This window comes from Gymnogyps californianus, chromosome 3 (assembly GCF_018139145.2).
Source record: "Gymnogyps californianus isolate 813 chromosome 3, ASM1813914v2, whole genome shotgun sequence".
Lineage (NCBI taxonomy): Eukaryota > Metazoa > Chordata > Aves > Accipitriformes > Cathartidae > Gymnogyps > Gymnogyps californianus.
In genome coordinates, this window is record NC_059473.1 from 66,972,440 (window position 1) to 67,000,393 (window position 27,954).

The window sequence follows — 27,954 nt, forward strand, 5'->3', positions numbered from 1 at the left end:
ACCTCTTTTAAATCCTTACCATTGAAGTTTTGGTTTTGTATTCAAGTCCTGATGTTCAGACCTTGTGGACAGGTAGCACGGTAGTGAACGCTATGGTAGGCTAGATTCCAAACTTGCACATGAACGCATCTGTATATTCAGGTTGGTAGCTGTACATCTGTATACTTAATTTGTAAGTGAACGACATACCTAGGCATACAAGTACCAGTAAAGCTTTGCAGGGAGCTTGGTTGAAAAAATACACGTTTTTATATCTTTTCTGCTGATGTTCAGAAAACAGGTGGTAGAGAAGGGGGAGAGGAAGGAGAGAATCTGTGGTCCTGAGTTGCTTCCTGCTTGCTTGGTTGTCTACTGACATTTAAAAACTACCAGAAAGACGAGGGGGGAGGGAATATATTAATGTAATTTTGTTTTATTTAGTGGGGTTCCTGCTGGGTCATAGGACATCAAGCCTTTGGAAGTGCTCGTTAGCGTAGGTAACAGAGAGGGCTGCAGACAGTTCAGTTGTTACACCCTAGGAACAGGTATTTCCCAGGAGTATTTCTTTGAAGAAGGAATTTGGTAGGAAAGGAGACGTTGCAAAGACTCATGGCTTTAGCAGTTGCCCTCGAAGATAAAAAGTAAGAATTGTGACTGGGTGCCCTTTTCAATGTCTTTTCTTTTGCTGAGGTGACAATGGACTTCTCTGCTGCCCTCTTTGTGTGGCGGGTCTGTGCAGAAGCAGTGTGAAGGCAACAGCTGGATCAGGGCAGACCTGCGTTGCCCTCTGCCTCTGCCGTGGCACGCTCTGCCTGGCTCCTACTAGAGGAGTTCCTCAAAGCAGGTTTGCCTCGTGTGGAGACATATGCAGCGTTGTTGTGTTAGCTCCTCTGAGAGCAGGTGAAATCCCAGCGACCACTTTTGAAGCTGGTTGCAAATACCTCCTTCCACATGCTGAGCCTGAACTAAACCCCAGATGGTCCATCCTTTGTAGTGTCCTTGAGGCCTCTCTCTCTCCTATCCTCTTGCCTTTAAGGATGCTTCTTAAAAGCATCCTCTCTGACGTTTTTGCTTCTGAACAGGCCTGTATCCCTCAGTATACTCGAGTGCTGGCCCACCTTGCGCGTGCTGCTCTCCTCAGCCCTTCCTGCTTCCTCCTCTCCCTCTCTCGTCCAGCTTCTGTGAGAGCACCTTTATCTACTTTGTCTTACTGAGTCTTTGTTGGTGGTTTGTTTGGACAATGAAAACAGTTTCCTTACAAAACGTCTTTGGACTCTTGCACAGATTTCCTTGCCTGCTGTTTGGGAATGCTCAAATTCATTTATGATTTATTGTAAATGTAAGGATTATACTGTAATAAATTGACTATGAATGTGTGCCAATTTCCTTCAAGCATAAACAAAATTACTGAATTGTGCTGTAGGCCTTACATTTGCAAGTAACAGGGTTATAGGTCTAACTAATAGGTCCTTTAACATGGTAAGAGCTAATGCTTTTAGAGAGCTAATTGCTTTTAGAGGCACAAAAGTGACTCCAGTATCATTTCATGGCTGTAACTGTACCTTACTAAATGGTCCTGGTACTTCCCAGCATAGCTTAAATCGGGCTTTGTTGCCACGCTTTTTTTTTTCCACTGTGAAAAGAAAAATAAATTATTTAAATCTTTCCTCTCTGTGCCTCTCAATAATGGAATTACAAATACTGTGTCTATTTCACTTCCTGGTTTGTTCTCTTTGATATTTGTGGAGCATGAAGTAATCTCCCACAGTCTTTATTCTCTTCTTTGGAGAAGGTTAGTTCCAGTGGTTCTCTTAGAAGATTACAGAAAAAGTGTACTTTTAAAATGTGTATGATGTGTTCAAATATTTTCCCGATAAGCAGCATGAGAGTTGTTACAGAGAACATATTTTGCATACATTTTTGTAATTGATATGAATTGTAGAGAATGAAAAGAGTCAAAACTGCAGAGGAAAACGTCTGTGTCCATGTGAAGCCAGGTGATGTAGAAGGCATTTGGAAGGAATGAGAAAGGTAGATCAACTGGCCAAGGGTCAGAGCCAAAAATGTGACAAAGCACATTCGAGTGAGGCCATTCCTTTCCTTATTTTCCTAGCTGTGGACAATATGTTTTCTTTAAAATTGGAGCTTTAAACACAGTTAGTGTTGTAAGTAAGGGAAATATACTGGGTGTCTGTTGAGTTTGGAGACTGACTTGTGTTTTCATTCAGTGGGACCTGAGGTTCTGTAAGCACTTCCAGCTCTTCCAAAAGACTGCACAAGTTGCAAACCTGCTTCTAATGTGGTGCCACTTGTGTGATTGTACCTATACAGGTCACCCAGGTTCCCTTGTCCCCTTGTTTTCCCCTCTGGTGGATTTTGCACTCCCAGGAATAGCTATTTCTCTTTCTAAAATGTATGCTTTTGAACCAGAAATTTCTATGTGTGGGCAAAAAATAGGAATGTGTTTTCAAAGCCTTTGAGAGTCTTCATTCAAGTGGTATGAGAATTAAAAGGGTCAGAATGGCAGGACCTGAGGCAGTATGGTCTACTTCATTTTGTCAATACAGAAGTAAAACCAAAACTGTTTTCTTCTGATACTACTTCTCAGTTTAGCTAATTGTGATAATTTTACTGCACGTCTGATAATACGTGATGTTCTATTTAAAGCTCCAAATCAGAGTCCATGAGACTCACCTTTCACTAAAAGAAATAAGCAGGCTTCTATATTTTATGGTTGGAGAATAAAGCTAAAAGCATGCACTGAGTTGAACAGCTCAGACACTGGAATGCAGCAGTCCCCACAAAAACAAGGAAACACAACTGGTGCAGTCATTTTGTGGGAGACAGGCTTCATGTCTGCAGTTGTCAATCCTGAATTCTTTCTCACTTTGTGTGGAGTGGAACAAGATCACATTTATTCTGAAATAACCTGGGATGGCCTATCAAATAACTCTTTTTGCAAATGTTCAAAAGTATGTATGTTATAGTTCTAACACTTTTTTTGATAATCATTTCACATCATTCATACACAGAGGCCAATGATCTATACCATCATTTTAGATAGGGTGTGTATGTGTATCAGTTTACCACAACTATAATTTACCTAACTGGAAGTAGAAAATAGGTAGAGTCTAAATGGCTGTGTAGGAACATGAGGTCCTATTAAAGGAAATGTCATGAAATATTTTAATCTTCTTAGAAATGCTGCATATAGTTCAGGCAGATTAAGTTTTGGCATCATATCTGGAATCTCCCATTTCTGGTGCAGTGGATTAGAATATTAAGTGTAATAGTCTGTGTCATTGCCACAATTTCCTTCCTGTTTTCTTCAGTGACAGGTTGGGGTTGGGAAAGGAGGAAGGTCATGTTCACTAGAGTAAAAAAATCTTATATAAATAATAATGAGGATGTGGCTGGAAGCAGTACAGTGTGTATATATACTTTTTAGACTTACAGTGTGGCAGCCCTAACTTTGGCCTGTTTTGCATTTATTATTCATGGAGGGGTTTAAAATGCCAGTTTGTGGGGTTTTCTGGGGTTTTGGGTTTGGTTTTTTGGGTTTTTTTTTTGTTTGTTTGGTTTTTTTGTTAATCTCCAGAGCAGTTTTGAGCAGGTATTAACAGCAGCTGATGGTATTACAAAAAATCCTAAGAGACCTGATTCTCTTTGCTCAGCCTTTTTTATGCTCATTTAGAAAGTGAGTACTGTTCTACACCCTCTCTGCAATCACTTTGTACTCTGTCTTTGGAAGGAGAACAGAGCTTTGCCTCAGTTCCTACTCCTCTGGCTTTTCTTCGGAGCTTAAGGGGGATTTGGGCAAGTTTGGTTGCAGTTGATATTCAAAATGTCCCATAAGGTCACAGAGCAGCCAAAATAAAACTTTTTAAGTTGGGAGAGACGGAGTGCTAAGTGCCAGTTCACCAAAAATACTGGAAATTAAGTTGATTTGTTACTGTTATCTTTTCATGTCCTGTATGACTCTCTTGAAAAAAGACTGAGTTGCAGGAGAGTTTGCAGTAAGTCATGGAAAGAAAAAATGATAGCAAAGGTAGAAAGGAAAGGATGCAGTTGTTGCAACGAGTGACAAGATTTAGGAGCTAGAATGAAAAACAGAAATACAAGCCCAGACTAAAGTTTCTCTAATGCCTTCTGAAAGTTATGAAGCGCTTTAAAAGGGGTGAGAAATATTTTTACATTGTTCTGGACACCAAATGTCCAGACCTGGGTCTTGGTAGGTGTTGCTCAAGGGTTACCTGCTGCTCGTGAAAGCTAGTGATACTGGCTTTTGTTTGACAGGAGGTTTTAGCTATCAATGAAATAGAAAGAATCTTTTTCCTATGTTAAGCCATATAAAAAGATGAAGACATTTACATTTAAAAAAAAATTAACTTCAGTTAGGTAGTATCACTACTCTGTGGCTTTATGCAAAATCCAGTTACTTTAGGACAACCTGCTTTGATGGGCACATCAATTACAATTTGATCTTTTTTTTAACAGAGGACTTTGAAAGATGCTCAAAGCTGCACTGCAAAATACTGGATATTGTGCAAAGGGGTGGTGTGACAGAGAGAAATTTCTTAAACGTTAGGTTGAAACCATTAGAATAAGTGATTTGTTAATAAAAAATCTTGATTTAACACATCCTTGGAATCAAGGCCTTGCATTATCTTCATGTCTGATCTTTGGGATGCAGCTTTGCCTAGAAACTGTGAAAGATCAGGATGCCCTTCTGGTAGGCGCCGTGGCTATAGGAAGGTCTGGCAATCACTTCCGAGGCCAATGTCCAGCCAAGAACAGGGAGCTCAAGCCAGGCAACTGCTGTAGCCATTAGATTAGAGCTTTCTTGGTTAATTCAGTTAAGAAGTCTTTGCACCTTGCAGTGCTACTTGGCTTCTTGAAAGGAGGGGAGGGTTGGGGGGAGCTTTGGGCTTAGGATCTGTACTTATTCCCACACTTCTGTAGCTCAGCCTTCAGGATGAGAAGCGGGACAGGAGACCACATTGTTTCCCTCTCCTTATCTTTTTAGTTGTTTAGATTTGAAAGGACTTGTGAAGTCCTGTATTTATATTTAAGAGCACAGCGTCTCATGAATGTGATTGCTCAGTAAATAGTTTTCAAAATGGGCCACAGTACCCATAGGCATTTTTTGGTTGTTTAAATCTAGTCAGCCTTTGTACAAACTTAAAATTACTTACGCAAATTACAGCTTAACTTTGTAACTCCTATGTCAACAAGATAATTCTGTTTTGAGAGTGCTACATATTTCTAGCCACAGTGCTGGAGTCTATCACAAACCCACAACAGCAGAGCTTCCTTTTATCTTCCTTGCAGTTCGCTGTGGGCCAGATCTTGATCTTTAACGCCCAGTGGTCCAGTGGTGAAAGACTCCAGAGATCTGAGAGTTATTCTTGTTTCTGTCACTGATTTGCATGATGATTTGAACAGTGTGCTTCACTTCTCTGGGCCAAATACCCACCCCTTACTTTTTCCCCTCTCACAGCCTTTGTGTATCTTGTTTATTAGGTTGTTAACACATCTAACCACGTGTTGGTATGATGCTCAGAATCAGTGAGCCCCAGTATCAGCTGAGGTATGGCTGCAATAATACTAATAGCTTTTACGTAAATGGCCAAACGTACACTGGCTTTGGGAGCGATGACTCCCTTTGCACGGGCGTTTTCAGAATTTGCTTCTGTAATGTAGCTGTAGTCAGATATGTTTTTGTCATTTTATATAACTCTGGAAGTAAAGTGCTAGTTTATTGGGGTGCCCAAGAGTGTATCTGAAGGGGCTGCAGTGCTCAAGACATTGCCTGTACAAGAACCCCAATAGCAATGGTTAATGGCCAAGATTACTTAAAGAAGCTTTTAAGGCCAAGCATATGAGGATTGTATTTTCAGTGTACAGCTTAAGGAGGTGTAATAGTCCAGTTTGACAAGTAATTATATCACTTGATAATGCAATGCTTTTTTTGCACTGTTCTCAATGTTGGAAATCGGCTGATACAAACAAATGTTTGTGAAACTTTTAGTCTTGTAGAACATTGAATTGGCCTTCAATTTGGACCCTGTTTAAAGACAATGTTTAAGACTCCCATAGGCTTTGTTAGGCAGCTGTGGAAAAGGACCATATTTGTTTAACCCCAAAGAATTGAATCCTGATTGAGGTTAAACCCAGTAATTAATCAGATGGCCTCTTCCCTTGTTCCACTCGTGACACTTTTTATAGTTGTGACAGTTTTTATTCAGGAAAGATCCAGGCCTGAATTTTGAATTCCAAAATTTGGCAAAAGTGGGTGGAAAAAAGGGCCCTGTACAGAAATTCCTAATTTTTAGGCAGAAGAGGTGTTTCCTACTCCTCCCTTTCACTTGCGTTTCATCCATTGTTGCATTTTTTTTCAGGAAGAAGAGAACAGATTATAGAGACTGGTATCTTTTTGCTTTATGTTCGTACAGTATTTAGTAGCTGGACTTTGTCCTTTCCTGGAGTCGGTGAGCTCTCCTGCAATAATCCTCTTAGAGGAACTCCACTTCTCTTTCAGCAGTGTTAAGCTATTGTGTTTGGTTCAACAGTGTATTTATATTCCGTAGTTTTTATGACCATGAACGTCCTTGCATTTAGTATTTCTGCCTTTCAGTATATTTGCACATCTAATACATGCATACCCATATATATAGTATATAAGGATACCATACAATTATGATGTTTGCGTGGCGATGTAGAAAGATCATATTCAGATCCAAAATTAGTGGCTAGTACTATAGAGATGACAAAGATTATCTTTTCTCATCACTCAGTGTTTTAAAACACAACATAGTCCTTAATTCTTGAGTGAGAAAAATGGAAGTAAGGGCAAAATTAGCTTTCTGCGAACCGAATTTATCTGAAGTGCCAGTGAAAGTGCACCTTACTAACTGATTAATCTCCGGCTGCTGTAGTTTACACATGACAAGTATCAGTTATGACCTGCTAAAAAGGCACTGGAGCAGACAGGGAGATTTAGATTTCACAGGAAAGAAAATAAGGAATAAAGACAACTGCACTAGTATGCAGTGACTCTTGATGAAATCAAAATCAGGCTGACAGAACCTGAAAAAAGGCACATTTTTATTATGGTGTAAAACAGTGATTAATATGACGAGTCATATTTTCTTACAGGCTGAGAAAGGACACAGTTGGTCACAAAAGGAAAGGCTGAAGAAAATATTTGCGCGCAGTTCTTATCCCTTAAGTACTTGCCACAACGTGAAGCTCATCCGTGCTTAGTGAAATAACCAAAATCTGGTTTCTTTCCTTGTAAATGTAACGAATGGTGTTCATTACAAGAATTGTTTTTAATGGCTCCCCTCTGGAAGCACTGGAGTGCTTCGTCTCGCATCCTTGATGTTTCTAATAAGTAAATGCATCTCCAGTGGGTGGGACAAGAAGATTAACTCTGGTAAGAGACTGCAATAACTATATTGAAGAATAGGTTTTATACCTGGGGGCTCAGTTTTGTACTGAGATAAATAGGCAAAAATCTCATCGGCTGCAAAGGGCACGTGTCTGAGTATCAGAGGTCAGAACTGACTGTGTAATTTGGAAATGAGAGTATTGCATTGCTCCCTGTAAAGCTATTTGAAGAGTAAACTATTTACTAATGATTGGAAATAGATGTTAATAAGATTTTAATAGAGTTTGAGAGTGTTGTTAGTGAAGACCTTAATGGAAATACAAGTTTTCTGGGGGAAAAAAAACTGCTGGAGAGTAAATTTACCATTTAGTAATCTGAAATGCTAAATGAGTAGTGTTTGAAAATTACTTTAAGTGACTGTTTGTTAGCAGCAGCTTACATTTTCTGGGGGAAGAAAAGAGATCTCCTTGAAGATACTTGTGAAAAGCAGCTGCATTTTTCAAATTTTAAATAGAAAAACTAAACACCTAAAAACTTAAGAATGTGCTGGAGAAGTAACCTATTTTCTGCAACCACAGTAATAGCTTTTTTTGTAATGAACTGTGCATATTTCCTACCAATAGTTTTTTGGAAAGTAGTCTTATACAAAGTTTTAAAGCTTGCAACATGGAGTATTTGACATACTTTTTTAAGATTGTTTTTTTAATGAGTTTTTCTGTGAATGTGGGATGAATTATTTTTTTTAAAAAAATCTCTCTTCCAGATTCCTTATAATATTATTACTAAGATTGATTGCTTTTCCCCTTCTCCTCTCTTTTTTTTTCTTGGCCTTAACTTGTTCCCACCTATGCGTTTTTATTGTGTGATATGCAACTAATGCTTGCTAAGCATATGTTTGGAGAAGGATTGAATTTAGTGGAAAGCCACAGCAGAAATCCCATGTTCTTGGTCTTGTCAACAGATATCTAAAAATAAAAATCTTAATTGGCAACCTATTTTTCCCTATGCTGTGAATTTTTGAAATTATTTTTCTTTTCTCATCTACACCAACCCTATGGTATCAAGACTGTCCTCATTATCCTCAAAAAGTCTTTCTTGCTTGTGCCTCTTTGTGTGCAGGGGTTCATAGGAGGGACAGAGATGAGGATGCCTGGAGCCACTGCTGTGCAGATTATGCACCAAATACTGCTTCACTGGCATCTTTCTCTGGTGGGGTATGCAAACCAAGAAACGTTGAACCACGTGAAGTGAAAATAAGACCTGACCTGCTCTGTCAGCTAAAGTTTTAGCAGTTGTTCTCTCCTAGCCTGAGCCTCTCTTTGTCCTAGCCCATAGAAATGTGAGTTGTGGATGTGGACAAATGCAGATGGCTTTGAAAGGGTTTGCAGTCCAAACAGAAACTGGGGTTAGGGGTTTGATAGAGTCCAATGAGGAAAGACAAGGAACTGGTGAGTGGAGCGGGAGCAGTGTGGCAGCAGCCTGTAGCCTTGGCTCCTGAGGAGCCCAGGCGCTGCTGGCGCTGGGACTGCCAGCTGTGAATGGGCCTAAAGCAACATGGATTTTGAAGGAGAGATTCACAGCAGAGCGGTGAGGTTTTTGTGTGAGTATTTCTTGGAAGGTTCCCCTGGCCATTCGTGTCCTCTCTCTGAGGGCTTTCATGACGAGAAGTGGCATTACTGCCCGCTCGAAGTTGGGAGTTGCTGTATTGGTTCGTTAATGAGAGATGGAAAGGTGAGGCCGAGAAGAGCCTTACAAGCAAAGCAGCTTATGTTTGGTCGAGTAGACCAGGCCTGTGACTGGTGATTGAAGGGTAGGGCGCAGTCTCTGAGAGTTAATGGAGTGTTTTTAATGTACAGCAAATGCTCATAGGACCCTGAGAATGGCCTTGAGTGCTCTGTGCTGAGTATCAGCTGTGCATTTCGGGACACAGACTTCTTTTCTCTGAGACAGGACTTAGTCTGGGGAAGGTAACAGCTGGCTTTTTTGGAAGAATAGGAGGAGCACTGCCCTGGAGGCATGGCACAGAGCCACGGTCTGCTGCAGCACATCCCATCTCAGCCTGCCAGAGCCCCCCCGAGTGCGTGCTTTTAATGTATTCAATCTGTTAGTTTTATCTTTCGCATGGTGTGCTGTGGTGGTTAAATTTCAGCCGAGGTGGGTCAGTGAGAGCAGGTTGTTCCAAAGGTGAAAGGCCACCGAAGAGCTGCCGAGCAGCTCCGCAGGGTTAAACCGAGGGATGATAAGCTGAAATCCGACCTCACGCAGGCTGCAGTTCAAGTGTACAGAGTCTGTTTATGAGAGGGACCCAGTGTGCTCTGAGCACCTTTAGCTGCAGGAGGAGGGAAGCCTGGGCAAGGGCTGGGAAGCCTGACCTGCTTTGGCCACGCTCGGCACCTGCGTTGGCTGCTGGGGATGCTTCTGATGCAGCTCCATGAACGTCTTTCTTCAGTGATTTGTGTTGGATTCACAAGCAGCACAGGTCACACATGGGACACGCCTGTTTAAGAACTGAGGTAGCTACATGGAGAAATCGTATTTATTGGGTAACATGCACTACTAGCAAGATGTTGTTATTGCCATTGATGCAGAAGCTAAATACTCCTTTATTTTTTTTTTCCCTGGGCTTTCAAATAAGGGCAGGTTAAGGAATGGTGTTGGGGTGCATATTAGCTTGGTAATTCATTGTCATTTATTAACTTGTACCTGGAGCAGAGAGGCAGGGCGGGTGGAAACTCATAGTCCTTCCATAAGGCTCTTTACCTTTAAAGGCAAAGTCCATATAGTTAGTATTTCTTATCAGAGAATCAAGCACATATGGTGTGAAAGGATTTGTGACTTGGACACACAAGGGGCTTATCTTCAGAGAGAAAGGTATGACTTTTTTACTTAGGGGCAGCTAACAAGCGTCAGTTGTCCCAAGATAAAACATAAGGACGAGGTGCTTTTGTTTTAATTCTAGATAAACTTGCAAAGTCAGCCAAATGGGAAGGTAGGACTTAATTTACTGCATTTACATTGTGATAAATGCACAATGCTTGATCTTTGATGTTTTTCTCTCAGAATAAGTGATATGTATTACTTAACTGCAAACCATGCCTTCCTTTTCGGAATATGGAGACAAATTCAGACAAAAAACATCTGAAGCTGTTCCTGAAATGTTAAGAACTTACTATTTTTTAATACAAGGAAGAATTTTGATATAGTGTCATAATAGTAGAGTAACTTGGTTTAGAAAGGACCACTGGAGATCATCTTGTCCAATCTGCCCCCCACTCAAAGTAGGGCCAACTCTGAAGTTAGATCAGGTTGCTACTCATGTAATCACTGATACTCTGAATCAGTTTGTGGCTTTTGATTTGGTATATTCGACTGTAAGGATGACCTGTAACTTCAATGACATCATTATAACCTTTGCACTTTTTAAGAGGCATTCTTTGCTAGGTCCGTGGTAATTTTTGCCAATGACTTAATGAGGTCAAGATGAGACCTAGAGGTTTCAGCTTGTTGGTTTCTTTTTTTCTAGTTGCAGCTATGCTTAAGATGAAAGATCCCTTTTGAAAGCCTTAGCAACATACATTTGGCAGAGTGAACCAAAAACTAGTAACATCAAACTATAAAAATGGTAAGCTTTCAGTCAAAGAGGAAGCAAGATAGAAACAAATAGTGTCCTTTATTAAATGTTTGGACTCACCAGTTTACTTCACAAACTGTAACTTCAGTAATTCTACTTTGTCCTTTCCCAGCTGTAATTAAGGTCATAGATACCAGACTAAACGTTAATAAAAAATAAAAGCAGAATAGCAAAGGAAAAAAGTAAGAGTACTGTCAAGCTATAAGAATTTACTCAGGCAGAAAGGCACTTCTGAAAAATTCTTTATGAATGCTGATGCTAGGAAGATATCTACCATGCATTTTCTGGAACTGACTGTTGTGAGTTGAATTAGAGGTTTGGTGTAACTAGCATTACTAGAACTTGGATTCATTATTTCCTCTTTAATACAGACTCCTGTGCTGTTCCAGATTGGGAGATACATATAGCAGAAATGGTAAATTAAAAATATATTCCAGATATTAAAAGTAACTTTTAATACTTGCTTTGCTTGTTAACAGTAGTTTGCTTTGATACGTTGACACAATTCATCACTAACTGCCCTCACAGAAATTAATGTATCCTGTATCTTAAAATGCTAACCAAGAATTGCTTTTTGGTTTATGTTTATAGCCGTCGGTCTGGCCAGTATACAATGAACCATGACCATTCCAAGAAGACCCCTGATGGAGCATTGTTTGATCGCTCAGGATCCCAGGACTCCTTGGATGAACTGTCTATGGATGACTACTGGAAAGAACTTGAAAATATCCATGAAACCAGAGGAAATAATCACGAGGAACGAGTAGCACTTGTAGTGAAAGAGCCAGATGGTAATGAAATCCGTTCTTGTGAATGATCATCAGTTTGCTGATTTAGGGATTTTTCTTTCAAGAGATGGCACCCACCAAACACACTTAAATCAAAAAGGAGGTCACTCTGCTGAACATCCACTTTGAAAATTCTGTTGCCTCTGATACATATCACCAGAAACAGGCAGTGCCCTGAAAGGGAATTGTACTGGAGATAAGTAAAAGGCTGGTTTTCCTTTAAATGGTATTTGCAGAACAGAAATGTGCCTGTACTTGCAGATCACAACAATTGAAGCTTTATTTGCAGTTTACTGTTAAACTAACTTGCCCTTTCACTCTTTGTGTATGTTGTTCGTTATTGTAGCTATTGTGGATAGAAACCTCACACTTTAGAAGACAAGCCAGTGATTAACCGGTTTAAGTTTAGTGAGTAACTTTCTACCTTGTAACTATTGTGACTGTTCAGTTGTATTATTTTTGTTTCTCAGAAGCATCAATTATGGGCCACTCCTGAGGGCATGATCTTAGAAGAAGTTAGGCAATTTCTTTATTTTTCTTGTCCTATCAGACAAAAGAGGAGTAACGTCCTTAATTCCACTCTTCTCTCAAAAATTATTTTTTAACAGTGCAGTATCTGCCTCTCTTCCATTCTTACAAGAGGCCCACAGTCTCAGTAAATTAAAATGGTGAGTTTTGCATTTTGGTATGTCCTCTAGATGAGTGAGAATAATGTGCTCCATTAGCTTTCAAAGGGATTTGCACTTCTGCAAAACATCTGTTTTGAAACATCACCGCTATTTACAAGTGCTCTGAAGAGGGTAGCAACGTGGCGTCTGGAGAAAGCAGCAGGGCTCCGAGCCCACATGCCTGGGGAGCAGGGCATCTGACGGAGCTGTGAGGCTTTCTCCAGAGCAGCAGAGCCCATCGTTCTGCAGCGCATGAGCCTCTTCTCTTACCCCAGCTCACTGATGCTGCTATGCCTTCAGGCTCTGCACACCAAAACCCACCATTTCCTTTTTTATTTATGTATAGCCGCCTTCCCCTAGTTACTGCTCCAGCTTGAGCTGCTGACTCTGGCATGAAGCCCAAGTGAGTCAGTACAGTTGAGTTGATCAGCTTGAGCAGATGTTGCTCTGCCCCACACCTTGCCTAATGTGCAGCACCTTGCTTGGGTACAAGTACTCCTGAACATGTGGGAGACTGTACCTGGCTGATGGGCCTGTCTGGGCGGGGGCTTGCTTGAGATGTGGCTGTGCAAAGGCAAGGCAGGGGAGAGGTGAGATATACCTTGCTCACATCTGCTCTGGAGAATGGGTGTAGCCCTTCTTTCCAGCCCTAATAACAAAATCTGAGAGAGTTTTGTCAGAGGCTCAGGATTTGGCTGCACGGCCATAGCAAAATTCATACTTAAAATTTTGTGTCTATTTTCTGAACGCTGTTAATATTCACGTGCCCACTTGGATGTGCGTTGGGCACTGTGGGAAACTGCAGTCAACAGTAAAGTTGACATGCCAGCTTTGGAGTACTTTTAGATATCTGATAAATGGAAATGTTGCTTGAACGTTTCAGAGGGTTGTTGGCATTCAGCACAAGCTCAGCTGCTACAGACAGAACTTGGTGTTTTAAAGAAAGTATCATTAGAGAGATACTGATTTCAGAAGCAGAAGGTTTGCCATTGGTGACAGTATTTAATTGCTTTCTCATCTTTCATGTGCAGTGATCTGTCAATAAAGGATACCTTATTAGCTATAAGAATAAAGCAACAATTGTTTTGTGGGCTGTCAGCAGGCTGGAGACCATGTCATAAGAACTGATTAAAAAATAGTGTTAAGGTGACTCCTGTAGCCTGGTTTGTCCTTCATTAAATTGAGCTAGTGGAGGGCTGTAGGATTAATGTATCAAGAAAAGTGGGCAGAACCACGTCAGTAAGGGAGCTAAAAAGATTGAGGATTGAACTAAAAATCAATGAAGCAGCAATGATCAGAGGCTTTCAGACTTCCCCATACACATTTATATCTAGGTACATTTATAAAATGGTGTATGATTTAATAGAAGTGCTGTAGATTATTATAAAGATTGCCCTGTAGCAATCTGTATTGGATTAACTATTTTAAAAGCTTTGATATCATATGTTAACCCTTTTGAAGCTCTTTAGACACAATAGCTTTTTTCCAAGTCATGATAGTGTAAGTAATTGTTCTTAGCAGTGGATCATTAATATCCAGTGTGCTTAACAATACTTGAAAGCCAATGTTTATGGCTTTTTTCTCTTTGCCTTGCTCAGAGGGAGAACTGGAAGAAGAATGGCTGAAAGAGGCAGGTCTGTCAAATCTGTTTGGCGAGAGCTCTGGCGACTCCCTGGAAAGCATGGTGTTTCTGTCCACACTGACCCGAACCCAGAAGGCAGCAGTAGAAAAGCGAATAGAGACTGTCACACAGACCATGAGGAAAAAAAACAAACAGCACCAGATTCCTGATGTCAGAGATATCTTCAGGCTACAAAATGACTCAAAGGGGAAAGTAAGTTCCTGTCCATCATTTTGTTTGATTCTGGCAGAGAGAAAAGAGGGACACGTAGGCGTGGGGGGAGAGGAGAGGGATGCACAGGCACAAAAGGGATATTTCCAGAAGATTTGTGTCTAACTTTTCACTGATTTCCAAGGGAATTTTTTACTGAATTTATGGGAATAGCGTTGGTTCAGACTTGACATTGCATTAAGCAATTTTAGTATGTAGAAAGAAGTATGTATATTGGCCTTGTATTACTTAAAGGTGATGAATAAAACAACCACTCCATGGTCAAGATATTAATCTGAATTAATTTTAACACAGATGCAAAACTCATGACAACAATCACCCAAAAGCCCGCTTTTATCTTTGGGTGGTAGTGCCCTGCAGCCATCCCGAGGGGTCTGCCAGATAGGGGGCAGTACCTCTTACTTACTGGTGCTCTTCGTTTTTTTTCTTTTTTAAAAAAAGAAAAAAAAAGGGACATCAACCTAACCTCCTCTGTTTTGGCTAGGTCTCTATGCCTGTCAGCTGGGGGCTTAGACCCTGTACTAACTCGCAGGGCCTGTGTGTGTCTTTAAACTGTGTGTGGGAAGTTGCTCTGACAGGTCCTGAGGGGTCCTAGTTTCCTCTCATGGTGTATCAAATGGGAGAGTTCCTCTCCCATATGCAGGAAAGGGGAAGGAGGGAAATGGAGACTATGATTAGAATTCCTGTTCTGTGAAGAGTATGTGTCCTGCTTGCTCCTCCAAAAGCAACGAGATCTTAGCCGTAAGAAGACTCTGACCTGATGAAAGTGCACGGCTAGCTTACCTGACCTCAGCCCTGTCCTTCGTTCTCGCTGCTGCCGCTGCAGTTCAGCACAATGGGAGCGGTGGTGGAAAGCATGGTGAATTTTTAGGGGATTTAACTTCCTCCTTCCCCCAACAGCTTCCTCTCCTTTGGCAACTCCTTTCAAATTCAGTAGAGGTGAAATGTAGTGGGGGGAGTTTGTAAGCTCAAATGTATATTCTGGAGGCACAACTTCCCTTTCACTGTTCTGCTTTGCATGTGGTTGCAGAAAGCATATTAACTCCGTAAAAGCTTTCCGGGATCTGATTTCAAATTGACTGCACCTAAAAATAATAAAATGTAATAGCAGAGCAATTTAGGTAAAATATCATATAGCTTAAAGCAGTATAATTTCCCTTTCAAGTATGTTATTTCAGTAAAGCACAAGAAATACTCATGTTCCTGTATTTAAGCTACGCATTGTAATGTTTGAAAATCATATGTCACAGTGTTCAGTAGACTTCTGTGTCTCTTAAACTACATGTTTTGATATTGATGACATCAGTGAGAAGTAATGCAAACAGACAAATGATTGTAGCCATTTAAGATGTATAAAACAGAAGGTTAGAATATTTATTAAATATAGAAATAACTGAAAAAACCCCCAATGCTTTTAAACCTGTCTCCTTGACTGAAATAAAATAATACAAGTGTAGGCCCTCAAACCTATACTGCGTTCCTTTCTCCAAAGCAAGATAATTACTCAGAAATCATTGCTTGTGGTTATTCATCTAATCTGTCACAGAAAGCCTATAGTGAAGTAGCTTCTACAACCTCCCTAGGTAACTTGTGTCAGAGCTTTGTTACTCTCCCATCATTAGAAAGCTTTTTATGTAACAAAAGAGGACTGAAGCCATCTGCAGCTGTATGAAGTCATTCCAGTTTAATAATAGCCTCTGAAAATCCTGTAACCTCCCTTCACCTGGAGGAAAGCAGGAGGAAAGGTAAAACAATAGCGTTGAAGTTTCACATCAACACAACAATTGTGTTGATGTTTCTACTAAATTTTCTGCTGTATTCCCAAAGAGAAGCTAGACTTTTGGTACCTTGACAGCTTTCCAGTCTGCTGCTACTGCTCTGTGAAACAGTAATAATTTTCTGGGCAGTCATGCAGTCTTCTTCCACCTCTCAAGATCCCTGATTTTAAAAAAAAGTAAATATACAGATTTGTGTTGGTAGGAGAAATCTTTAAAACTTGAATTTTTTTTCTCCGTGTATGGAGTTATACAATGCTTGAGTAAAATACAATTAAAAATCCAGAGTGCTAAATATTCATTGTTGATTTGAGTTGCCAAAAAGATAATAAAAATAATACGTGGGTACAAACATATATGGGTATATTTATACCCATATATACATGGATATAGATTTTCTACATGTTCTGAAATATTTTTTTCTATAGTAGGTGTCATCCAGTTCACAGAATGTGACAAATCTTGACACTGGGTAGTGCAGCATTGTAGAAGGGAGAAAACGGTCAAATCCTTTCCTGTTTTGTTGTCTCTTCAAAGTGTCCTAGTTCTGCTGTTGGGAATCTAAGCTGTAAGCACAGATATTAATGTCAGGCTACCCTGCAAAAGGGATGGGATAGCTCTGTAGGGGAGGCAACCATGTAAGGTTTTGCAAGAGGAAGGAATTTGGACTGAGTTAGTCAAAATGTCTCCTCCAGATTCCCTTTCCATATCCTTTCCAGTGCAAACTATGGCTTCAGGTTAAAGACTGTATTTTCTTATTCTTTGCAACTCTGGAAAATTAAGTCTTACACCCACTTAGCCTTTTAGGAAGAGGGGGAATGGACTTAATTACTTCTTTTTTAATTATCTAGATTTCAGATCCCCTGAGACTTTCGCAAAGGGTTTTCTACTGAAACACACAGATGTGCTTCTGCATACCCCTGAATTGCAGGAGTATGTGTTTTAATACTGCACAGAGTCAAAGAAGTTTCTAGAACCATGTATTTGGTTTTTACAGGCATGCATATTTATTGTTCCTTTCTTAGGTCTGTGATGGAAGTGAACCCTCAACTGTGAGAACAAGTGAAAACAAAAATGAAACACAAGATGGAACAAAAGGTAATGCCAAACAACTCTTCTCTGTGTTTTTTTTTCCTTTTGGTTTGTAGACTTTCAACTACACAAAATACTACATAGGTCTATATTTCAAGTAACTTTTCAGCAAAAGAAAACGAAAATCTTATGAGAAACCTCTTCTGGCCTGTGTTGTTGTGGTGTAAAATTTTTAAGTGTGCATCCTTTGAGCCATCTGGGAAATGTTGTTTGTTACCAGTGATCATCTTATAATCGAGTCATCTGGGAGAAGTCTCCTCTCATAGCTTATGCTTAGGTCTTTCCTGATCCTTAATTTGTCCCTTCTGATTTATCTCTGCTGTACAGTATAGGAAACGAAGCACCGTACATAAGCTCATGAGTGCATACAAGAGAACAAAAACAAGTGGACTATAAACATCCAAAAAAAGTGAGAACTGACTATATATCTGCAGCTCAAAATAAAAGAAAGACAGGGATGGAAGAAAAAAGTTGTTTACCTTTTTAAGGAAAATGGAAAGGAAATAGCATTCTGTGTGTGTAGGACGGAGTTGTGTTCAACAGCGTGTGATTACACAAGAGGGGTGCAGTATCCATGGAAGACCCCTCCCTCTCACTGCCAGGTAGGACAGAGCATCACAGAAGTCCTTAGCTGATTCCATAGTTTCTGTTTTGACAGTATGAATTTTGATGAAAGACTTTGACAAAGCTTTCTGCTGTTCTTCAGGTCCAATAATAAAAGGGTCGCTGTCCTGCATCATCTTAGGTTTCTTCAAAGTAGGGGTTGCACCATGTCTGTTATACCACCATACCCATCACTGTAGAGATCAGGATATTAACTGGTAGCCATTTAAGCTTTAAGATACTGCATTGCTATTCTGCATTGTTTGTATGTTGGAGTTTTTTTCTTCTTCCAGGGGACTGGATGGCACATAGGTGTTACACTGAACGCTATAGCCACTTAAATAGTCAAGCAGGCAGATCAAGTTCCCTACTGCAAGTTACTTATCTGTAAGCAAGCTACCAAATAAAATTCTGCTCCAGTTCTAGAATACTGACCAGTAGTATTCTGGAAAAATTGTTACTTTAGGGTTAGACTTAGAAAATGGCAACAAACAATACAGGATGTGCATGGAAGTTCAAGTGGGAGAGATGAATATAAACCAGCCCTGAATATCACCAAATCTGTGTGTTTCCAGAAGTGCTGTTAATCCTTCCCTCCCTCCCTCTCAGCAACCCTCACTCCAATAAGAACAGTAAAAAATTGGGAGGACTGCCAGACTGCTGGTTCAGCACAAGGGAAGGAAGAGATGCGTGGTGCTTGTGTCAGTAAACTGCACTGTAGGATTCAGAGCTGGAAAATTACCAAGCAATTATTACAGAGTCTTTATCACATCTGGTTCTTTTTTTCCAGTGACCCTGATGAACCCTTCAGAAATGGGAAGTTCTGAAAGGCAAATCCCATATGCTAGCTCTCCTCAGCACAGATTGCGATGTGGATGGCAAATGCAGCCTGCTTAAATCCTGATACACTTCTGCTCTTGTCAACATGCTAAAGTGGGCTCTGCTCCCAAGGTTGGAGGAGGAGGAAAAAGTCAGTTCAATTTGCAGTCAAACCATGCAAGTTCAGTGGTGTTAAAAGCACTGCACCTGTTTCAGTGCTGTGCTGTGATCTTTCCTCCAGAATGGTGAGGAAATTAGTGTTATACAGTGAATAAATTTAAGGCAAAAAGTAAACAATGCCTGATATTTCAGAGATACTAAATATTTATGAAATCCAAATCCAAAGACATTCTTTTAAAATGGAAACCCCCTTTGACAGAGAAGTAGTACCAGTTTTAGCTGAAAAATATGAATATCATCTCAGACATTATTAAAAAAATCCAAAGCTTAAATTGAGATGTCTTAAAACTGTTAAAGTGAATGACTCTGGCCCTTCTCCAAAGGCGATGACTCCGTTCCTAATTTGATATTTGAATGCTGCATTCCCAGGTGCTTCTGCCAGACTGAAGATGACAATGGTTTGCCCTTAGAGCATACATGGGCTGTGTGAACCTGTGCTCACTCCTCCTTTCTTGCCAGTCTGACACACCTTGTTTCTTGCCTAAACAATGTAAGCAAACTCAGGGAATAATACGAAACCATTACGTTTTTATTCTTTTCCGCCTGATCCTGCTCAAACGGAACAGTTTAATGAGTTCCTTAAGATGTTTTTGTTGGTAGATGCATATTTGAGGTTTTTTTGGAAGGACCTTCACTTACTGGCTTTAAGTGCCTCTTTATTTCATGTAGGTACAGAACGTGTCTACAGGAAACAAAAAGAAAATTCGGAATAATGTATTAAGGTGTCAAAAGACGTTATCATTTTAACATTCAGTAACACTCACTGAAGACCTGCAAAGCTAGCAATATGTTCAACAGCTACGAAAGAAAAAAAGTAATTCTCTTTGGATGCCTCTGCAAAGGAGTTGCAAACTGTGTTGGTTGAGACATCTCAAAAAATAAAAAGGAAAGAATAAAGCAGATGAAAAGCTAAATACTCGTTAGCTTAAATAGGGGAACAGCAAAAGTCAGTTTACTGTGTGACTGCAGTTGTCCTGAACACACAGGATTAGCTACAAGGGAAGAATGTTAGATAAAACCTCTGTATAAGGGCAACCTCAAAGCATAATGATCTGGCAAATGGATGAAAGAATTGCGTTTACTATGTGTAACATGAGGGAAAAGAGCTGTAATGTTTGCTTCTTGGTAGGGAAAAAGACTAAAATGTGGTTGTATTTTTTAATTAAACAGTTTGTTTCTGCTTTTCATTTTACATGACAAATGAGGAATCTATGGCCGGAGTGATAGAGTGTTAGTGAAAAGATTACAAAGTTTTTTATTTTCTATTTAAAATCATCTACGAGTTAGCATTTTAGAGAAATGCTTTGTCAGTCAAAAAAAAAAAATCAGCCATTCTACCTTTCCAATTATAAATTAAGATCTATCAGCATAGCTCCATCAGGGTATACTCTAGATTCTCTAGCAAAACTAGGAAATAGCAAGGTTGACACTTCCGATATTTCCATGTCCTATTAAAAAGAAACCTAAAATGTAACCTCCACCCCACTCCTGAATAATTCCCATCATTTTATGTGATCTTTAAAGAGCACTGTGAACCAAGGAAAGGGTAGCAGGCTAATGTAAAATACGGTTTCCACATCCTTATAGACAATATTTACGTTTTTCTGTATCACGCTTGCATTTCTCTCATGAAATATTGCCTGTAGTTGGCAGGTTGGCAGAACACCAAAGCTGCTTCCTCTTACAGCTGCTTCCTAGTTAATGAATGCACAACAACAGGAGCAAGGCTGTACAACCAAGAAGAAACTCCCCACAACAGCAGCATTTCCAGACCTTTAAAATGTGCACAGCATTACCAAGACATCTGCTTTACACGGCACCTTCGTGTGACCAGCGGACTGAAATAGGAGCTCCTGCTTTATTGTTTGTTAACATCAGATCCCTCCTAGGCTGGTAGGCAGTATGTAGGTCACATATAGGCTACATTAGCATGACAGAAGTCTTGGAGGGACAGGGAACTGTTTGCCTTTAGTTTGGATGCACTGAACAGTTTACATGTTATATTCAGATATACACACAGGGAGGCCAAAGATCGAAGCCAGGGATGAATTTGACCTTGGATATGTTTGGTTACTGAGGTCTCATACATCTCTTTACCGAAAGGAGCAGCTCTAGTTGCAGGATCAGCTTAATCTTAGCGTATGCCCCAGACGTCTTTTGGGGTCTATGGAAAGTGAGCAGAGGCCACTCTGGAAAGAGCAAGTGGTGAGTGACACACAGAACAGGCAAAATTTGGCAATGTTTTATTCTATTTCTCACAGCATTGCTTGGTTGTAAGTAGAGTCAAAGTGTTAGCTCAAATCCATCTTCTCTCTCTGGAAGTGTCTCAGCCTTAGATCAATTACACTGATGTGGGAGTGGTTGCGTAAAGCACTGTGCCCTACCAGAGAGTGGCTGTGGTGGCTGCAGCCACCTGCCTGTCTGTCAGGTCCCCTGAGTTTGGCCCCGGCAGACTGAGGTCATTTTCAGGACTCACTCTGAAGAAGACCAGAGACTAGTCTTGTTTTTGTGTCTTTCAGTTAGACACAGATACGATTCAGAAAAATTTTGAAGTTGGTGTAATTCTTTTTTTTTTTTTTTTTTAACTTGATGATTCATATGTTGTTTGGGTTGCATGCTTGCAGCTCAGCTCTTTTGCAGACCACTGAAAATATCAGTGTAGAGCAGCACTTCCCTGACGCCTTGTCTCTTAATCAGCCTATCTGCAGCCTTTCCCCTGCTTCAAGGTCAAATGTTGCTGTACCTGTAACGATTTTCTGGGAATTTTTTTCTGGCTTGGCTTAGCATAGTTATTCCAGGCCATACAAAAATTTCCCACAGCCGTATAAAGAAATTAATCTATTATGTTACACAGTATTCTTATGCCAAAGCATATGCACTGCTCATGGTTCTCCTCCTCAACTCATGTCCATTTCCATCCCACTTTTCCTGCACTTGTGGTATGTTAGCTTTGAACAGGCTGCAGTCTCCGGTGAGGAGGAGCCAGTGGCAGAATCATGGTCCTGCTGAAATGAGCAGGATTGATTTGTTTATATTTGCCCTGGTTTTAATAAAGTCTGAATTTCATCACAAATAATTCCGAAGTATTTGTAATGTCTTGTACAAGGAACCTGGTCCTGGATGTATCTTTAAGAAGTACCACATCATGAGAGAGATGGTGGAGAGATCAGAATCTTTCTCTGGCTAAATTGACTTTGATGCTTTGTATTAGTGTTATTTACAATATAATTTTCCTCTTGCTTCTTTCATGATATATTTTAACTTCAGACTGAAAAGCAATGGTTGATTTACTATGAAATTAGACTTCTTTTTCTAAAAGCAGAACTACCTCTCCCTTTTTTCCTTCTGTGGTTTTTTTTTTTTTTTTTTAAACAAAAAATATTCTAAATTTGTCTAGTGTTTGATTCCTTTAAGGAACAAAGAAAGAGAAGTAAGGCCATTGTTGTGTACTTAGTCCTTCCCTGTATCATGGAAACATGTCCAAACAGTTTTGAGGAATCTAGACTCCTCAGACTGAGGTGAGGACAAGAATGTTGGGACAAAGACATGATCTGTGTACTCCCTGTTATTCCCAGATGTTAATGCTTTGGATCATAGAGGAAACATTTTCTTTTGCTTTTGAAATTTTGACAGCAGAAGGAATTGCTGCTTTGGTTGCAGGATGTTACAGTCTTTGAGGCTGGAAAGTGATGGCAGGAAGCTTCTGATGCCAAAGCTGTTTGGCTCTGGAAGATTCTGGGAGTCTGCTGTTTGTTTGAGGTGGATTGCTTTATCTTTTCATGATAGATAAATAGGAAAAAACCCCATGCCTTGGCAGAATTATTCAAGAAAAACTACAAAAGATGGACCTTTGTAAGAAGCTAAATTTTCAGCTGACATAAAAAATGCAGAAATCAGTGATTTTGCAACCAGAAAGTCCATCCCTTGCACAGCATTAACTTCTACTTGGTTTTAAACTTATTGTCATGCACTGAGCGGTGCTCAATTGTGCTGCTGTTCATTATTAGTTTTTTTACTCTGTTTTCAGGTCCAAAGTTCCATCTTGGAACGGATGAGCGGAAGAGCCTGCTTGAAGACGTGCTGTTTTCGGACACTGACATCAATTTGGAGATATCGTTTGCAGAACAGGCAGCTAATCTCAAAGACAGCTCAGTAGGCAAAATGTGCAAGGGTGGAGGCGGTGACACTCTTCTCCCGGTAGGTGTTTCCTATTTATTGCTCTCATTCTTTGTCTTTACTAGTGGTACTGTTTGGATGATATTTATCTGGTAGTGGGTGAACCAGATTTAGAAGAACGTTGTCGGGTTCAGCTTCATGGAGATAGACCTTCTCAAGATAACTCATTTTTGGGAATAGTATTCTCAATAACATGGGACTAACTACTTTTATGCCTATTTATGTAATTGTCTGTCTGGCAAAATGCACTCTATGTGTAAGCAATAATGGACTGGTAATATTAAGCTGGAATAGTGGCTTAGTGGTAGTTGTACAAAAACTGTGTCCTTACTTCATTTGTTTACAGCCCCTTTTCCTGTTACCTGAGGTGAGCTGCTTTACCACTGTAATAAAAAGCTCTGTTGTCGTTTAAAAAGGGTTGGTGGGTGCCTGTGGAAACCTTGTGCAGTTATCCAATGCAGATAGGTGAGGGATGAGAATGAATAACAGAATGGTCTATAGAAGTCTAAAGTCAAATGGCAGGAAATTTAGGATTAGTTTGTGCTCAGTTTTTCTTTCCAACTCTTAACAAAAAAAGGCTCATTCTGATTGAATCCAAATAAATACAAAAGAAGATTCTCCAGGGCATTTTGTTGTTGACCCTCAGGCATCTCTGAGGATCTCTCTCTACCTAACAGTTCATGAATATGCAGTTACATATGACCTGTAAACTAATGACTGGTGTGAAAAATGTCTTTTTTTTTTCTAACAGTGTATGCAAACATGTCTGAGTAAACATAGTGTCTGAAGTAATGATGTTTCACAGTTCTTCAAACACTTAATTTAGATAACGACATGTGCAGTTCTTCAAATAGTAATTACCCCATGTATCCTAGTTTAAACATTATAAACCAGACACTAATGGATACTTAGAAATGGATTCTAAAGTGTTTGAGTCATGTTTCTCTAATGAAGCCTATAAGAAGGAAATGATAGCTATACTCTAGCTTACTTCTGTCTATATGCATATATATATGCATAATACATACATTAACTATACTTTTAGCTAGGCTTATGAAGGATTGCTCAAAGACATGGCTATGGGATTTCTCCTTCAGTGATGAACGGAGTGGCAAAATGATAGGAAAAGGAAGGGAGTTACCTATTTAAATCTACAATTTGTATTTGTTACACCTTCGTCATTGGCAGCTATTTTTAAACATAGATGTTTGTGCAAGTCAATGAAACCTCAAGGTGGGAAACTGACCATATATCTACAATTTGTAAATTATGTTTATGTTTTGGTATGTGCCCTTGTAGTCATGTACCATAACCGCCAATTCATCTGTGCTATCGCTGGGTTTGTACAGGATGAGAAAATAATTCTGGAGTATAATATATCTTTCCAAACGGAAGAAAGTCTTGTCAACCTTCCTGCTTTGAGTCATGCACACTGCTAATGTCAGGCACAGGCAAGAGTCTTACTTAGAAGCCTGCTGGTGAGAGATAGAGTTAAAAAGCACTCTGAGCTGAGAAGTCCCTCTCCCTCACCCTCTCGGCTCAGTTCCTTATATTGGTCTCTGACTGCAGCTTCTGAGCATGTAGTACAGTAGAAATGAGCCATAATTAAGGATCCCCCTTCCCTAAGAAGGGAACCCCTTTATTATTACTTAAATGGCAGCCAAATATGTTATTTTGTGTGCATAAGTGCAGAGGGATTTCTATCCCAATTGTACATGCATAGGATTGTTCATGGACAGCCATTTCCACCACTATAAATTGCAAAAGGATGCAGAAGTGGGGTGGGGGGTGGGTGGGACGTGGTTACAAGCAGGACAAAGCCAGACTCTTCTTGGAGGTGCACAGCGAAAGGACAAGAGGCAATGGACACAAGTGACTACAGGGAAAATTCTGTTTTGCAAAGTAAAAAAAGTCCCTATGAGACCATTAAGCACTGGAACGGGTGCCTACAGAGGTTATTGGCAGTTTTCAAAATTCATTTGGACAACACAACAAGTAACCTGATCAGACTTGAATTTAGCCTTGCTTTGAGCAGGCAGTTGAATTAGATGACCTCCAGAAGTCACTAGGAACCTAAATCCTCCTATGATTTTAAGATCATGTGCTTTTCAACCTATTTGGGGGATTCTCCCGTGATTTAGTCAGTAACAGCAGGCTTCGTGATGAAAGGTTGTGCCCTGAAGGAAGCACAGCCTTCGAGCTAAGTAATTTGTTATGACTTGGATTATTCACTCTGCTGCAAATCTCTGCTTTTAGAATTTCAGGCTGCCGAAGGACAAAACAGGTACCACAAAGATTGGTGACCTGGCCCCTCAGGACATGAAGAAAGTCTATTCTTTAGCACTGATTGAATTAACTGCTCTCTATGACGTACTTGGGACAGAATTCAAGCAGCAAAAAGCTGTAAAAATCAAAACCAAAGGTGAGTCGGTGTTTCATATTCCAAACCAAATGGGCCTGTTTTAATCCAATAAGACAAATGCATCCCGTTCTTTATGATTTTCCAGCAGAAAATTTTTATTAATATATAAATGGTAACATAGGTCCTGAGCAGCATGTAATTATACACCTTAACTGAAGGCACACTTTAAGCAAGTTTGTGCACATAGTCACTCCAGCTACAGGACCATCCTCTTTGTCTAAAGTTAAAACTCAGGTCAGTCACTGAGCAGATAAACCAAGGAGTGAAGAAGGGGAACTATCTTATTAGCATGCTGTGCAGGAATAATTGCTTCACAGAAGTTTGTATGTGCTGAAATATTCCCTGGGAGGGCACCCGTATCTGCTTTTTGTGGGTATTCTTTTCCTGCTTTCCTGAGGTAGATACTGTGCTACTTTTACAGTAGGACTCAATGATCTTAAAGGTCTTTTCCAACGTAAACAATTCTGTGATTCTCTGATTCTACCTGACTTTTTTGCTTTCATTGCCCTTGGCTGGAGATGCTGGGAGGCTTTGTCACCTGCTTTCCTCTTCTGTCTGGTACAAACTTTCCTGTGTCACATAGGCCTTGCCCATCTGGTATTTACTCAGGTCATAATGCAGTTTTTATGCTGAATAGCATCATATTAAGTGGAAGATCTGGGCTGTTGCAGAGCATGTCGAGACAGCTCCAACGTGTCATTTTGCTCTGCAAGCCATTGGAGCATATGTATGATCACAGTGCTTTTCTTGGGAACATAGGACACATGGAAACCAGTTTGAAGATGCTAGAGGTTTTCAGTGCTTTGTTTGTTTTCTGTATTTCTGGCTTCTGCTAAATGCTTTACAAGAGCTTGAAATGTGTTACCAGTTATTCACAAGCCTGCTTTGGCCAAACCCCTGTTGTCAAGGTTCAGTGAATGTGACAGTGCAATAGCTCACTTTAAGTAATTGAAAGCAACAGAAAGGGTTGAGAGATATACAGCAAGGTACAATAGATTCTTCAGAATATGCTCTTCACTTTACAGTAGTAGAAAATAACTTTTTAAATGCAAAAGGCATACACAGAAACATCTACGAGACCTTGATCCCTTAAATGCATTTTCTTGCAGAAGTGCTTGTGCTTTCACTAATAAAGAGACAAAACACTTTCTTCTCTTGTATTTTGGGTCTTAGTTTTAATTGATTCTTCTTACCAAATTTATCGTTAATTGAATTTCACTCATAGCGTTATTACCTGAATGACATGCAGTCATGAAAAGCATTGAATTAATTAAAAACTTTTTTAAAAGTTAAAAAAGATGGGCTAGACTCATGGAAATGTATAGGAAATAGACAATGACATGTCACCCTTTCTGTCGAACAAATCTGCTTTTGCAATGTAATGCTTCAGTGCCTTATTGCTCTACCTGACCCTCACCTCTTCACTCCTAAAGTGTTGTTTGGCCAATTGATTCATACGATGGTGGATCTATTGACTGTTCCCTTTTGTGCTTGAGTATGTAAAGACGATGAAAACATAATTCTTCTGGGGAATGCTGTGCTGTGCCCAGCCCTGCCTTTCTGTTGACCCCCTGCAGTTTGTTTCTCCAGCTTTATCTCAGTAGAAACTTTTATTATTGACAAGATCTTCAAGATGATAAAACTATGGGGTATGGATATTGACGGTATGTACAAGTCCCTACATATTTTACAGGTAGACTTTTTATGCTGATAGAGATACAGGAACTCCCTGATTTGGCACTGAAACTGATGTTTCTTTGACATATATCACATTCCCTCAAGGGCTGACATCTTTTTAGTAATTACAGCTGTTCTGTGCTCACTATTGGCATGGATGGTATCATACCAAGCAGGAGTTTTTAGCTACAGGTAGTGTTACATGCTGTTTCAGAAAAATTACACATACAGCAATTATCAGTACTTCTGACAGAGAAGTTCTATGTCAGCAAACTTTGGGTTAGTCGTTACTAGTATAGCTCTCTCTTAATGGTCGTTCACTTCTATTCAGCTGGGCCATAAACACATGGGAGTCCAATTTACTTGAAGACTAAGGCTAGTTTTGCATCAGGGCTAGAGAACTGAGACTAGATTCCATTTTTTTTTAATTTGCATTGCCTTAGCACTATTGTAAAGGCTATTTTCTAACCAAGACTTAACTGTACTTTTGCTTTTATTAAAAAAAAAGCGCAAAACACCTTTGGTGAGATGGTGATCTTGCTATCCTGCTGGTGTTGTGTAATGCAAAAGAACAGGGGCTGAAGATCTCTTCTTTCAAAACCCTCATAGAGAGAAGTGTTTGGAGTAACTCTGGCTGATAATTACATCTGTCTCATTTTAGTAGCCAAATTTCTGGATATTTTACTCATGCCGTTTGCATCTTAACTATAATAACTTGCATTGAGCGATGAAGATCTGCATTGCAGGGTCATCATCACAACCATTCTGCAAACCAGAACCATGCAGATGGTTCATTTATGCAGTTTGCTTCACTGTACTGCAGAATATGTGGATGGCAATTTGAAGTCAAAACAGAAGACTCCTGATTTATGGTTGAAGGAAGAGATGAATGAATCCTT

The 27,954-nt window shown here is 39.9% G+C and overlaps 1 protein-coding gene across 1 annotated transcript in view; it reads left to right on the top strand.

Annotated features, from left to right (window-relative positions):
- ARHGAP18 (Rho GTPase activating protein 18) overlaps positions 1 to 27,954 on the top strand; it is a 65,278-nt gene that overhangs the window by 15,780 nt on the left and 21,544 nt on the right. The window contains exons 2-6 of the mRNA XM_050894162.1: positions 11,595 to 11,794; positions 14,058 to 14,293; positions 17,112 to 17,184; positions 22,808 to 22,977; positions 25,213 to 25,378. Coding sequence (XP_050750119.1) covers positions 11,595 to 11,794; positions 14,058 to 14,293; positions 17,112 to 17,184; positions 22,808 to 22,977; positions 25,213 to 25,378 — 845 coding nt within the window. The remainder of the gene's footprint in view (positions 1 to 11,594; positions 11,795 to 14,057; positions 14,294 to 17,111; positions 17,185 to 22,807; positions 22,978 to 25,212; positions 25,379 to 27,954) is intronic.